General features: G+C 41.1%; 1 protein-coding gene across 1 annotated transcript; it reads right to left on the reverse strand.

Moving 5' to 3' along the window:
* Positions 1 to 1,771: 1,771 nt before the first annotated feature.
* LOC109622176 (F-box/LRR-repeat protein 15) lies at positions 1,772 to 14,868 on the reverse strand. Its single transcript, XM_062856324.1, has 3 exons — positions 14,679 to 14,868; positions 13,966 to 14,618; positions 1,772 to 6,852 (listed from the first exon to the last, which is right to left on the reverse strand). The coding sequence occupies exons 1-3, from the start codon at positions 14,735 to 14,737 to the stop codon at positions 6,791 to 6,793; spliced, it is 774 nt and encodes a 257-aa protein (XP_062712308.1). The 5' UTR covers positions 14,738 to 14,868; the 3' UTR covers positions 1,772 to 6,790.
* Positions 14,869 to 15,843: the final 975 nt, after the last annotated feature.

Genomic DNA, 15,843 nt, shown 5'->3' on the forward strand with positions numbered 1-15,843 from the left:
GGAAGAATTCTGTCAGATACTGCGAAAGAATTTAATCAAGGAATTGCGGTAGAATTTCTAGGAAAAAATCCGAGAGGAAGAATCTTGGATAGAATTTCCAGAGAAATCCTCAAAGAAATTAAATTCAATTTTCTAAGAGAAATCAATAGGTTTACACATTGTACCGGATGTCTGGAACCCAAATGTTGAATGCATCTTTATAAGAGCTAGCTTCCTTATGTTGACCGAGTCGCGCATATTGTTGAGCGGTTCGCTCCGGTGTTTGAAATCTGTCAGTTTTGCATTTTTAAGATTCGGAAGGGTTTCGGAGGGTTTCAGGGGGCTCTCAGGGGGGTCTCAGGGGTGTTTCAGAGGAGTTTCAAGGGGGTTCCAGCGCGGTTACGGAAGGATTTCCGGGGAGTTTCATATAGGGGTGTGAAGGGTGCCTTAGTGATTTTCGAGAGGCGGTTTAGGGAGCTTTCAAGTGAGCTTCAGAGGGGCTGCGAAGCGCTTTAGGGAGCTTCGTAGGGTTTCGGAAGGGTTTCTGAGAATTTCAGATGGTAAGGGCTCTCAACGGAGTTTCAGATGAGTTTGTCAAGACGTTTCAGGTGGGCTTAGAGGTTTTGGGGGGTTATAGGATGCTTTCGAAGAGGTTTCAGGGATGTTTCAATTCAAGGTTTTTCAGATGGTCCCTAAAGAGCTTCAGGTGATTTCAGAGGATTTTAGGGGACGTTCAAGGAAGTTTCAAGGAGTTTTCAGAAAGGTTTCAAGTCGCTTCAGATGGTTTCAAAAGGGCTTGGGAGGGGTTTCCGAATGTTTCAAGAAGCTTTCCATGAGGCTTCAAGGATGTTTTAGAGGTGTTTCAAGCACGTTAAAACCGCTCAGCACCTAAAATGTGTAAGCCCTACACATAAGTGCATAATTTCCAGACCACACCAAAAATGTGTAACAGTTACTCATTCACAAAAACAGCTCGTACACTCTTCTAGATGCGAAATGTCGTTTTTTTTTTTGTTTTCCAAGGTCACTAGTAAACCTAGCTAGATTGCCGAACAATTTTTTTTTTGCGAATTTCATGATTTTGCGGACGCAGAAGCTGATTTTGTGAATGTGTAAGTGTTACACATTTTTGGTGTAGTCTGGAAATTATGCACTTTAGTGCTGAGCGGTTTTAGCGTGCTAGGGTTTCGGATAGTCTTAATGCATTTTCATGCACTTAATAGGGCTTAACAGGTGCTTCAATGATCAAGGGAATTTTACAGAGACTTCAAGACATTTGAGTTGGTTTTAGGGAGTTGCTGACGGGCTATCAAGGGGGTCAGATGGCGGATGTATTATATCTTGAATTGGAGCTTGATTGATCGCATGTAGTTCCAGTTCGAGTGTCGTCAAATGAGCTACACTCACACAACTGCTTGGAATTCAGCGCATCTTCAATGTCACGTCAGATTGCCGGTCAATGTGGTGCGGAGAAAAGGAAGACAGTGCTGACGCAATTTCTTGCCCACGGAATACCTTACATACCACTACGACTACCTACTATGTAATATGTATGAGCTGGTCAATTGCATGTGGATGTCGGAGTATTTGGGGAAATGACTTGGCAGAGGTTCAAGGTGGTGCGTGGATTGTCGTTTGGTAGTCGTAATAAGAAAAACTAATCATTGCTTTGAGAAGAAAAGGTTTTCTCATCCGCTTCTGGTTCAGAAGATGTGTAGTATGTAGGCATAAATTTCGGTTAATAAATAATACTGTACATACAAGTTTTGTCCTACTCGAAAACACTTTATTGGGTTTTATCGGGTTCAATAGTTATTTCGGTATTCCTCATTTAGTAAGATTACAAGAGAGTTTTTGATTTGATTATTTAGTTCTAGAGTAAATATTTTGTTGTTGATGCTTCTTAGGACGCTAATCGAGTTAAAATTGCTCCTATCAATCACTGCTGTATGTAATAGCGAGAAAAACAGTAGAGAATTTTCTGTATCTAAAGTTTCATCAATATTTTATAATTTCCTAATTAGTTTTCCTTCGTTTACGCTTGTTTCGTTTAAAAATTTTGAATAAAGCCGAATATAATGGAAATACATAGTAATTTAAAGAGCTTTTCTTGAAATTTGTTTCCGTTACTTGCTGTATTCGTTATTTTTAGTTGGACCGGGTGCATTTACTTGCTCATTGTGCCTTTTACCATTTAACTCGTTCATTCGGTATGAACATAATTGAACTGAAAGTTTTGGAATTTGAAATTATCAATTACATTTTTAGATACGTTAATATAATCATATATTTAGAAAAAAATGTTACAATAATTTATATTTTTTTCCCATACATAAATTAGAAAGGCTTTCGCTTTTTTTCTCGCATCAGTAATGCACTGGGTTATAAGTTTGGGATACTCTACAGAATTAACGCTCGTTCACAGTATGCAAAAATGGTGTTTCTTGATTCACGTGACAGATTTGCGTTAAAATTGACAGGGTGGCCACCCAGTCGGGAATTTCGGGAAAACCGGGAAAAGCTCGGGAATTCGAAACCACCGGGAAAAAGTCGGGAAAACCTCGGGAATTGTTGCTAGCCATCGGGAATTTCCAAAATTCTAAAATTTGTACAGTCTCCAGGAGCATAAGTACGAGAATCTGTGGGAAATACAGTCAACAACTGTTGAACTATATAACATAGTGGGTGAACTGGCGTAAAAACCATTCTTGGAAATTAATATCTTGTCGTCGAGTCATGACAGTTTAAGTTAATCATAGTGATGTTACCTAACATCACAATTTGAACAATTTTAAAGATATTCTAAAGAACATTCTGGTGGAAGGACTGGTTGAGACACATTCAAATATTTATAGATTCATATGTCACTTATGCATTTCAGGATGTACATGTTTCTGAAAACATCAAGCGTCGAATAAAAGTTTTAAAAAATATAACAAAAATTATAACTTCTTTCTAAAATATTATCCTTGTACAATCTCTAGGAGAATATTTGATATAGCCTTTGTCCTTTGAGCGATAAGTCTTTGAGAAATTTGGATAGGATACTTACAAAATTTTGAATGAATGAATGAACTGTCCCAAGAATAAATTAAAATTAAAAATTATGATATTGTGGATGAGTAATTCTGGTGAAAACATTTCTACAATTTAAAAATAGTTAGTGAAAAACAATTGAAAGAATATTTGAAGGGATTTTTAGTATCTGATGGAATTTCTCAAAGCACGCCTATTGTAGCTCGTAAAAGTATTTCTAATATTTTGTTTGAAAGATTTCTGTTGTTTTTCTTGAAGTTTTTGGATGTACTTATTTATTGAACTTGTGATAAAAATGTTCGGAGAAAACCGGAGTAAGGTATCGGGAAAATCCCTTTTTGGCGAAGCTTTAGCAGAAGTCCCTGGTAAAACTCCTGGTTCAGGAAATTCTCGAGAATTTTGAGTATTCGTAGTTTCCAGTTAAACTACCAATTGAAATTTTCGCGAGAGTTCCAGTGAATATTCAAAAGCATCTGGAGCAATATAGTTGTATGATTTATGAAAATAAATAATTCCCAAATAATGAATCTGCCTCTACATTTTGGGGGAAATACTTTCACAAAAACTAATCTTTCAGGAATTCCTGGAGAAATTCTTGACATATCTGAAAATGTGATCAGAAATTAAATCTCGGAGCGCTCCATGTTGCAATCGCTGATGAAATAACTGAATGCTAAACGAGTATCAGACAAAATCTAAGATTTCTTTGATCTCTCAAATTTCTCCTAGAATTTACGATTCCAGCCTAAGTAACCTGCCTGACTTTCTGCAGTAGCCATTTACGGTACCATAAAGTTCGCCGCTGGTTTTCTATTAAAATATCTTGAAAATGACCATCAAAAATACTACACTGAAAATTTCCCAAGAAATCGTTTCCAAAATTCTTTCACGAGTAATCTTTCCAGATATTCCACCCGAATTTCATCCAGAATGTTTTTTTTTTGGACATTCTGTTATTTCCTAGTTTCCCAAACAAACCAACCAAGAATTTTTTAGAAGAGTTTTGGAATATTACTTAGATATCCACTAATGAAAGGTTCGTAAATCCTATAATCATACTGAGAATTTCGACCCCCTCAGGATTATCTTTTTTATTTTTATTTGCATAATTTATACTAGTTGGTCATCTATGAATTTAAGGAATGTTTAACCCTCGAACAGTCGCGTCTTCGACTACCTGCTGCTCCGCCACGCTCACGTTGTATACCACAAGCGTGCATTTTTCATGGCGCGTGTACTCAGTACACGACGCGACCGCTCCCGGGCTAATGAAGATGTCATAATTTCAATGCCCACCATTGGATACGAGACAAACAGCACATAACTTATTTTCAAGTTCGTATGAATACTATGTTAAATCCGTGGATTTGAAAATATTCAATATTAATTCTCTTAAATTTTTCTTAATAAGTTACGTTTAATTTTCACTGTAAATCATTCTATTTTAGAATCGGGAAAAATTTCAAAAACCTATCGGGAAAACCGGGAAAAACTCGGGAATTTTATTTTCCGCTCTGAGTGGCCACCCTGAAATTGTGATGGTGCACTTAAATGGTATTTTGAATTTTTCAAATTTTGAAGTGTAATTTAAGACTTTTTAAAACAACCATAAGTCAAAAATAGGTGAAAAAATACCATAGAAAATAATTTTATGTGACGAATAAGTTTTAGAACGAACGATGCAGACCAAAACAAATTGCAATGGTACATTGTTGTGATACTTCTTGTAGTATTGCTAAAATTATTTCTGAGTCTTAGTTAAATAGTTGCATGTTAGATAAGTATACTTTATTGCTTTACTTAGTTGAGTAGGTGGAACTAGTGGTATTGTATTGTGACTGACCATGGTTACACTTAGTTTAGTAAGAATGCTTCATAATCGGCTCTTGATTGGAGTATAGTTAATTTGGGTTTGTTCCAGTTCAGTCACTATTTTAGTTAGGTTCTTCTTTGTTCTGTTAATTTCATGTTACTTGAAATCTCTTGATCATATAGGTGGGCATTGGATACACAAAATATTTACAATAGACGTTTGTTAAGCGCGAACGCCTAAACTCAAACAATAGTTCCTCCATGCCAAACTCGTCTAGGTAACCAAAATTTAACAAATTTGCATTTATGGCACAAATATCTATCAAAACAATATAAAAAATGTCAGCCATTAAATGATAATTATATTTTAGATGTTACAAAAATGTTTTAACGCGAATTTTCAAACTTTCAAAAGAAAACGAAGAACCGGCACTATCTTTACATCTTGATAAAAATTGTTTTAAAGAACATGATTACAGACGAAGACAGATGCAAATCTACTAGTTTGAATGCTGTCGAGGAGAAATTTAGTCTAGGGAAACCAATTTGAGAAACAAAAAGATATCATTACCGATGAGTCTTCAATACCCACCGTAATGATCTAAACATTCGATTTTTAGCAACTGTTCAAGACCCAAAATTCCATTTTGCTTGTGGTGTTATAATTTCCTTGTGTTTTGACTGTTATGTAGTAGTTGGTAGTATCTAAGTTTTGTAGTTTATTACTATTAGTTCGCTTAAAATCCCACTAAAAGGTCTAGTTGTACCACTAGGACATCACACAGTCATAGGATAAGTTATCATTTTTCATCATAATAGGACGTACACGAGTAGGTAGTAGACAGAGATAGAACAGTTATAGTGGAGGTGAAAAGATGTATTAGAATCCTTAGATTGTTATTCAATATTGCCGCATTTTAGATCTTCCTATATTTTCCTAAATAGAGTTTGGAATTTTGATTTGATCAACAATCCCTTGTTTAAGCAGTTACATTACGTTTAGAGCTATCACCTTGTGTAAACTTGTGGTTTTGTTCGCAGTTGGGATTAAATATTGTTTTGCTTTCTTTTTGTTCCTAGATTCCTAGATACTAAACGAGTGTTACATGCTTTCTCTAACTAAGAGTTTTTTTTTCTCGCGTCGCCATCGAAAGCGCGACGAGCGAATGGTCCGTGACTGTATTGTGTCGAATAGTTTTGTGTGCTTTTAGTATGTTCTTGTTATAAGACATCGTTTGAATTTGTTCGGCTATTTTGCTGTGTACTTTTAAGTTATTTTTAGGTAGTTTTCTGGCGCATTTGAACGCTATCAAAGGGCAACACGTGATTTTTAAGGGATTACTAACGTTATATAAAAAAGTACGCATACGACATTGAACAAAGTTGGTTTTCTGTTATTAACTCAATTAGGAAGATGGACAGTTGAAATTAGAGTTTCAGAAGAGAGACAACTGTTTGCGAGTAAAGTAAACATCGAAATTGGTCCTCAAAAACTTTTTTAATAGCACTGAATGAATAATGGTAATGACTTCATATTCCCTACAGACTTGTTCCATGTTACAGCTAGGCAATTTATTTGAGAGTCGTAAAGTTTTCGATGATTTATTTTATATTAGTAGTGCATATAACTCATCTCCGATAAGTAGTGTTAAAAGTATGTGCTACTAGTTGTCTTAGTCGATAATATTAAATACTTTCCTATAACAGGAATAAACGTGAGTCACACTAGAATCTAACGTTATATAAATACGATAAGTTAGTAGTATATATGGGACAAATAGTATGTAATTGCTTTTAAGGTTGCTTCTTTAGGGTGCTTTACTAGTTAATGAATTATAGTTACTGGATAAAATAGTGACTCAGAATGTAAGAATCGTTCGGTCTAGTCTGGGAAATATATAGATCTCTGAAACTTACACGATAGTTAAATATTGCATGTCCACTGTGCGTGGCGGAATATCCATCAGTTGGATATCGTCCATTGGATGTACTTGAGGTTTTTGTTCGTGCCAATAAAGTCCAGATCTGTAGGTGAAAAGTAGAACGTATTTTTGAGACTTGCATCGAACCTAAAATATGTTTGGATAAGAAAATAGACAATAATCAAATTTGTTTGATGTTCGGAAACGGACGATAAATGATTCTTCATCGATGGCCCTCTATTAATTTCAACTACGGTACAACTGTAGTAAGTACCGTGAGGTCGCCATTCACCGCTCGTTTCATATGATTTATATTAGCGCATTTACCCAAAAGTACACGCGGCAAATCCCTGAGGAAAGAAACAGCCGCGTTTTTTGCTCCCCTTTTACTCCATTCTTATGGGAGATAACATTGTGGCGTTTCCTCAAGCGCGGCTGTTCCTTTTCAAGAAGATTTGCCGCGTGGAATTTCGTGCAAATGCGCGTTTGGAACATTACAAAGACGCGCGGTTTATCATATTCAGCAAACCAATCAATATTCAAATCGTATGAAACGAGCGGTGAATGGAGCATGAGCGGTGAATGGCGACCCTACGGTAAGCGAGTATTTTGCATCCAGAAACCTGAGAAAATTGTCTACACAACTGAGTGCCTTGTGAATTGACAACTGCTGATTAGAATAGTCCATACTCGAAGTATTTTTACGTACATAGTTCGGTGTATCGATAGTTGTTGGATTGAAAGATTAATGTTGCTTGCTCGAATTTAAGCCTACAATAACAGCTACCTACATGCATTTACAGTATGTTTTTAAACAAATCTCGGTTCTTGATCAACCAGGTAGTCGCTCCTGCGTCAAAATACCATTCCAATAGCTCTTCCATCTCCATCGTCCTTGATGGAAGAATGAATGGTACAGAAAGCATTTCCTTTCCTTTCATCTTGACGATATTTGTTCCAGCAATTCTACACTTACCGAATTTGAGACAGCAACGAAATTTTGGTCTTTTCGACGTCGGTTGTTCTCCACAAGATTCTCCCGATTGCTTGCCACCATGGTGATTGGTGGTGCTACTTTTGATGATTTTTTGACACAAATTCCGTACCTAATGGTTCTTACACCTCTTGAAGAAGTTTAGTATCGATGAACTCTTCTTTGATCGCTATTCCGGAAGTTCAAATTGACATCATCATAGGTTTGTACCTTCTGCTCAAATATTAACGAGACTCATTAAATAAAACACAAACGGTTAATTATTCTTCAATATTTGTTTTATCTATTGCAAATAAATCTCATTCGGAGGCAAAACACATATGCCAATTTTTTTTTCATTTCTTATAGCAGTTTTCATACGCCTCTTTTGGTATCACATTGCGCTCTCTCTTCGAATTTTCTTTTATGACTTCAATCGTCTGAACAAGTTAACACGAAGTGGCAATTTGAGTTTTAGAAAGAGGTAAAAGTCACATGGTGCCATATCAGGTGAATACGGCTGTTGAGGAACAATGTAAACGTTGTTTATGGTCAAATAATCGCGATATAACTTAATGTGTGAGCTGGTTCATTATCGTGACGCAAAAACCATGACTTGTTGTCCCACATTTTTTTCATTTAGTGACAAATATTCTCACGTAAACGCTTCAAAACGCCCAGATAACATTCAGCGTTGACAGATTGACCATCCAGAAGGAATTCCGAGTACACTACACCTTGCAATTTTCGATGATTTCTTCGTTTTTCGATGTTGCTAGACGAAGATCATGAGGCAGACTTTCAACTGATATACGCCCTTCTTTGCACGACTTTTTCCAACCAAACAAACGTGCATGGGATAGAGCAGATTCCAAATATGCTTTCTACCACATTTTAAATTAACTCGAAACACTAATTCTGTTGAAATAACAAACAAAATCCTTTGATGAACTTTGATTCCATAGAAAAATTCGAAAAACACACTGGAGGTTAACTTGTTTAAAGTGCCATTGAAAAAAAACTTCACGACAAATCGTGCTCTAATTTGACATGTAAACGTATAACAGTCCTATAAATCTAAGAAATAAAAATGTTGACGATATGTCATCCGCGGACCATGTGCGTCATAAAGTCTCGTTCATATTTGAGCAGAAGGTATTTTGGAAGCAGTCCAGCAAGTAGTAATGCTTCCTACCAACTCGAATCCGAGAAAATTCGGTTTACGTAGTTAATCATTGACGATAACAGAAATCGATCATTTTCGATACTCCTGTATGATACATACTAAGCGCGAGATATTGATCAGCTTGCTCCACAGTCCGCAGAAAAACCCGTAGCTTCCGGGAAGGTAAGCCCAGCTCCCTGGGTTAGTGGGTTGGTGTCAGGCCCTGCGAGCCAGCCGTAAAAAAGACTAGCACCGGAAAATCAACAAGAGAAGAATGCGAACCGATACCAATGGCGACGACCACAGCGACGAAAAGGGACTTGCGATTGGAAGCTCGGTACGTGGAACTGCAGATCTCTCAACTTCATCGGGAGCACCCGCATACTCGCCGATATACTGAAGGACCGCGGGTTCGGAATCGTAGCGCTGCAGGAGGTGTGTTGGACAGGATCTATGGTGCGAACGTTTAGAGGTAATCATACCATCTACCAGAGTTGCGGCAACACACGTGAGCTGGGAACAGCTTTTATAGTGATGGGCGACATGCAGAGGCGCGTGATCGGTTGGTGGCCGATCGACGAAAGAATGTGCAGGTTGAGGATCAAGGGCCGATTCTTCAACATTAGCATAATAAACGTGCACAGCCCTCACTCCGGAAGCACTGATGATGACAAAGACGCATTTTACGCGCAGCTCGAACGCGAGTACGACCGCTGCCCAAACCACGACGTCAAGATCATCATAGGGGATCTAAACGCTCAGGTAGGCCAGGAGGAGGAATTCAGACCGACGATTGGAAAGTTCAGCGCCCACCAGCTGACGAACGAAAATGGCCTACGCCTCATCGATTTCGCCGCCTCCAAGAACATGGCCATTCGTAGCACCTTCTTCCAGCACAGCCTCCCGTATCGTTACACCTGGAGATCACCACAACAAACGGAATCGCAAATCGACCACGTTCTGATTGATGGACGGCACTTCTCCGACATTATCGACGTCAGGACCTATCGTGGCGCTAATATCGACTCCGATCACTACCTGGTGATGGTTAAACTGCGCCCAAAACTCTCCGTTATTAACAACGTACATTACCGGCGGCCGCCCCGGTACGATCTAGAGCGACTGAAGCAACCGAATGTCGCCACCGCATACGCGCAAAATCTCGAGGCAGCGTTGCCGGACGAGGGTGTGCTCGATGTGGCCCCTCTAGAGGACTGCTGGAGTACAATCAAAGCAGCCATCAACAACGCAGCTGTGAGCACTATCGGGTACGTAGAACGGAGTCGACGAAACGATTGGTTCGACGAGGAGTGCAGAGCGGTTCTGGAGGAGAAGGATGCAGCGCGGGCGGTAATGCTGCAGCATGGAACCCGACAGAATGTGGAGCGATACAGACAGAAGCGGAAGCAGCAGACCCGTCTCTTCCGGGAGAAAAAGCGCCGCCTGGAAGAAGCGGAGTGCGAGGAAATGGAACTGCTGTGCCGTTCACAGGAAACACGCAAGTTCTACCAGAAGCTCAACGCATCCCGCAAAGGCTACGTGCCGCAAGCCGAAATATGCAGGGATAAGGAAGGGAGCCTCCTGGCGGACAAACGTGAGGTGATCGAAAGGTGGAAGCAGCACTTCGACGAGCACCTGAATGGCGAAGAGAATGTAGGCACGGAGGACCAAGGCAGCGGAGGAAATGACTATGTTGGTGCAGCAGAGGACGGGAACGAACCAACTCCCACGCTGAGGGAAGTTAAGGATGCCATCCACCAGCTCAAAAACAACAAAGCGGCTGGTAAGGACGGTATCGCAGCGGAACTCATCAAGATGGGCCCGGAAAAGTTGGCCACCTGTCTGCACCAGTTAGTAGTCAAGATCTGGGAAACCGAACAGCTACCGGAGGAGTGGAAGGAAGGGATAATCTGTCCCATCCACAAGAAAGGCGACAAGTTAATGTGTGAGAACTTTCGAGCGATCACCATTTTGAATGCCGCCTACAAAGTGCTATCCCAGATCATCTTCCGTCGTCTTTCACCTAAAGTAAATGAGTTCGTGGGAAGTTACCAAGCCGGTTTCATCGACGGCCGGTCGACAACGGACCAGATCTTCACCGTACGGCAAATCCTCCAGAAATGCCGTGAATACCAGGTCCCAACGCATCACCTATTCATCGACTTCAAAGCGGCATACGACAGTATCGACCGCACAGAGCTATGGAAAATTATGGACGAGAACAGCTTTCCCGGGAAGCTGACTAGACTGATAAGAGCAACGATGGACGGTGTGCAGAACAGCGTAAGGATTTCGGGTGAACTATCCAGTTCATTTGAATCTCGACGGGGACTACGACAAGGTGATGGACTTTCCTGCCTACTATTCAACATCGCCCTGGAAGGTGTTATGCGACGAGCCGGGCTCAACAGCCGGGGTACGATCTTCACGAAATCCAGCCAATTTGTATGTTTTGCGGATGACATGGATATTATTGCTAGGACATTTGGAACGGTGACAGAACAGTACACCCGCCTGAAACGTGAAGCAGCAAAGGTCGGACTGGTGGTGAATGCGGCTAAGACAAAGTACATGCTGGTAGGTGGGACTGAGCGAGACAGGACAAGCCTTGGCAGCAATGTTACGATAGACGGGGATACTTTCGAGGTGGTAGAAGAATTCGTCTACCTCGGTTCCTTGCTAACGGCTGACAATAACGTGAGCCGTGAAATACGAAGGCGCATCATCAGTGGAAGTCGTGCCTATTATGGGCTCCAGAAGAAACTGCGGTCAAAAAAGATTCACCCCCGCACCAAATGTACCATGTACAAGACGTTAATAAGACCGGTGGTTCTCTACGGGCACGAGACGTGGACGATGCTCGAGGAGGACATGCAAGCACTCGGAGTTTTCGAGCGACGGGTGCTAAGGACGATCTTCGGCGGCGTGCAGGAGAACGGTGTGTGGCGGAGAAGGATGAACCACGAGCTCGCTGCACTTTATGGCGAACCCAGCATCCAGAAGGTAGCCAAAGCCGGAAGGATACGGTGGGCAGGGCATGTTGCAAGAATGCCGGACAACAACCCTGCAAAGTTGGTGTTTGCTAACCATCCGGTTGGTACAAGAAGGCGTGGAGCGCAGAGAGCACGATGGGCGGACCAGGTGGAGCGTGATCTGGCGAGTGTTGGGCGTGACCGACGTTGGAGAGCTGCAGCTGCAAATCGAGTATTATGGCGGCAAATTGTTGATTCAGTATTATCATGAATTTGATGTTAACTAAATAAATGAAAATGAATGCTCCACAGTCCGATCTTCCATTCAGTTCCCGAATCTTCAAAGGCGTTTTCAAGTTTTGTCGAAGTACACATGGGCATATCTCACAGGATCAAGTAGCAGTACAAGAAGCTTCGCTTTCGTTCTTCTATCCTTCTTTCCATCAACGACCGGCATTGTTTCATCGGCATTTAGTAATGGCTTGACGACGTTCCATAGCTCCTCTAGCTCGAACTAATGATTTCATTTCATTCATTTAGTTAGTTCAAGAATTTATTCATGATATTATCGTCGCACCACCAAATCGAAGTCGTCGCTAGAAGCACATGCGAAGTTGCAGCTGCGAAGTAAATTTTAATCTATTTTTTCTGTTGCGCATCATTAAGCTAATTAAGAGCAACAATATGCACTAATCCAAATTGAGTTGCGACATTTCTAAGTAGGTTAAAAATCAATTTTCGCACGTTTGGTCACTTCGTATTTCGACCAAAAGCATAATAACACTGAACAACAGCGTCGGTCACGCCCAACGCTCGCCAGATCACGCTCTTGTGACAACTGGATAATTGGCAAACACCAAATTTGCAGGGTTGGTGCCCGTCATTCTTGCAACATGCCGTGTGTCCACCATATCCGTCTAGCTTTGGCCTTAGGATGTTAGGTTCACCGTAGCGTGCAGCGAGCTCGTAGTTTATGCTTCGCTGCCAAAGATCGTTCCTGATGTGCGTCGCTCAAAAGCTCCGAGTGCTTGCAGGTCCTCCTCGAGCATGGTCCATGTCTCGTGTCCGTAGAGGACCACCGAACTAATGACTGCACTGCAAATTTTCTGGTCGTCCAGTTTTCATGTGCCAACTACGCCTGTATTTCAGATAGGCTACAGGAGTCGCTCAAGCAGCATCTCCGCTTGAAAACTTTACGCCGCTGCCTGAACTTCTAGGGTCAGCCATCCTTCCAATAACTTCGATTCTCAAAGCATCATTTTACTGGGCCCATAACCTATTGGATATGACCAGAATAAACGCAGTGCCGCGTTGATTGGGTAACGGAACAATAAAAAAAAAAACGATTTGACACCTTCGTTATTTGGTCTATTTCATTGGATGTTTGCAGATCGGACTACTCCTGTACTCTTGCGTGGTCGTCCGCAGCAATACGCCTGTGTTTTTGTTAGACAACAATTTATCTAAGCATTGGTCGTCTCGAGCAACACGTCTTTATTACTCTTGCGCAGGGATGCCACATATACAGATTTTTCTGTAATCATGCAGATTTTCTCGCAGCTTTTCATACAGAATTCTGTATATCAATATTACAGATTTTTGGAAACTATACAGAATATACAGATTTTTCAGAAACTTACAGAATTTCAAACAGATTTTCCACAAAATATTACAGATTTCATACAGATTTTTGGCAAAAAATGGTGATACAGATTAAAAAGATTTTTGAAAGGCAAAATACAGATTTAAATGTGGCACTGCTCTTGCGTGGTCGTCCCGAGCAACACGCCTTTGTCTTATCCGTAATGTATCGAAGCATGGTCGTCCCGAGCAAGGGGCCGTACACAAATTACGTCACGCTTCGTGGGGGGAGCGGGGGGGGTTTGCAGAACGTGACGACCCTTACAAAAAATATTGAGGCCCCATAAAAAATGTGACACAGGGGGGAGGGGGGGTTGAAAAAGGTCGATTTTTGCGTGACATAATTTGTGTATCACCCCCAACATGCTATAACTACTCTTGCTTACCGACCAAAACGCTCTCGTACGAAATTATCGAATTTCGTAAAACCGTAACTTATGCAACATCCCTCAAACACCTACTTACCGTTAATCTCGCACCCCTCGAATCCAATGTACTTGATGGTGTCCCAGGGCAGCTTGCCCAGGCCCGCCCCCGTGATCCGGCAGTGGCCGACATTGAGATCTTCCAGCGCGCAACCACACTCCTCGTTGGCGATTGCCATCAAAAATTGGTCCGATATGCGCGTCCTCGAGAGGTTCAGCTTGGTCAGTTTAAGTCGTTTGATGGCATCCGCCGATCGATCGGTCACGTTCGTACAGCACTCCAAATCCATCAGGTCCAGCCTGGGACAGTTTCGTGCCAGCAGTGCCACCAACTCGTCGTCCACCAGGGCGCAATTCCGGACGGACAGCTGCTGCAGGTGCTTGAGCTGCCGGACGATGGCCTCCAGGCCACGACGGCTGAAGCGGTAATCTCCCTGGGTCAGTATAAGGCTTTTAAGGTTTGGACATTTTTCGGCCAGCGAAAGCAGCGTCCGGTCGGTGATGGTCGAACTGGAAAAGTTTATTCGGGTGAGCGTTCCGTTCAGCAGCATTTCCAGCAGTTCGTCATCATGGAATCCTCGCTGGATGCGGGTCACGTTCAGAATCAGCGCATTTTTGATTAGCGGTGGTATCACTTCCAGATACTCGATGTGTTTGTACCTTTTCAGATTTCGAGCAACGTATCTGATGCACCTGGTGTAATGGAATAGACGATGATAATTGGGTATCAATTTTGGAAGCGTGAAAACTTACGTATTGTACAGCGACGATGGTTGCTTCTTCAGTCGACTATCACAAATGAGCTCGGTCATGTTTGTTAGTAGATTTCTATGGATTTTGGGAGAAAAAAATTGCGTTTCACTGGATAAAAATCATTTTTAGTCGAGCTCCGATCACTTTTTTCGTTTGTTGGGTGAATGCGTTGTTTGTAAACAGACTCACCTGAGCGAAGACGAAGAGAAGAAGAAGCTTATCGTTTTCAGAGGGGCCTCACAATAGGGCACTGCATTGTTTTGATTTTGTATGGGATTTTGACGTTTCTTGGCCTTGTTGTTTACAAAATTTATGTAAGAGTGAAAGAGAAGGAGAGAATTTGATGCAGTGCCCTATATCGGCTGTAATCAAGTGTGCTGTCTTGGGTGCTGTATTCATTACAAACTTGACCATTTTTCATCTTTGGACCATGCCAGGACATTCGGTAACAAGTTTGGTACTGTTCTCTCAAATTGGCTTCTTTAGGGTCTGTTCCAATTGGTGAATTTAAATTAATTTCTACTTAAATTTGACAGTTCGACTCTTAAATTTGACAGTTCTCCTGAGGAATTAATTATCGAACTGTCAAGTTTAAGTGAAATTAATTTCAATTCTCCAATTGGAACAGATCCTAAATGGTGTTGAGCTGGGTACTGCGAATAGGGAACTGCATGAAAATCTCTCCTTCTCTTTCACTCTTACAGAAATGTTGTAAACAACAAGGCCAAGAAACTTCAAAATCCCATACAAAATCAAAACAATGCAGTGCCCTATAGCCCTCACGGCGAAATTCTATCTCTTTCGCTCTTTCAGAGAATTTGAATACAACAGGACCAGTACATGTCAATTTTGACAGGTGTTGGTCCTGTTGTTTTCAAATTTCCCGTAGGAGAAGAAGAGAGCGATTCTTAGTGACGTCACCGTGCATTGGAGTATAGTGTATAGCGCTAGGTTTTATGTTGTTCAACATGACAACAAATGTTTGTGTTACTGTTACATTAACAGTTAAGAGAAACTTAGTGTTTAGAATGTATGACAAGTTGTATTCTTCTATGCGGGTATATAATCACCAATATCTCGAATCCCACTAATTTGATGCAAAAATTAAGATCAGATTATTGAAACATAATATGTATCTCGATTTCAATCGATCAATGTTACTTTC

The sequence above is a fragment of the Aedes albopictus genome, chromosome 3, assembly GCF_035046485.1.
Source record: "Aedes albopictus strain Foshan chromosome 3, AalbF5, whole genome shotgun sequence".
Lineage (NCBI taxonomy): Eukaryota > Metazoa > Arthropoda > Insecta > Diptera > Culicidae > Aedes > Aedes albopictus.

Bases quoted from the DNA above. Each gene is read 5' to 3' on its own strand.
- LOC109622176 (XM_062856324.1), bottom strand. From the start codon at position 14,737: ATGACCGAGCTCATTTGTGATAGTCGACTGAAGAAGCAACCATCGTCG. The intron at 14,619-14,678 runs GTAAGTTTTCAC...CCATTACACCAG, and splicing joins CCATCGTCGCTGTACAATAC to GTGCATCAGATACGTTGCTC. The intron at 6,853-13,965 runs GTAAGTAGGTGT...TTTCACCTACAG, and splicing joins CGAGGGGTGCGAGATTAACG to ATCTGGACTTTATTGGCACG.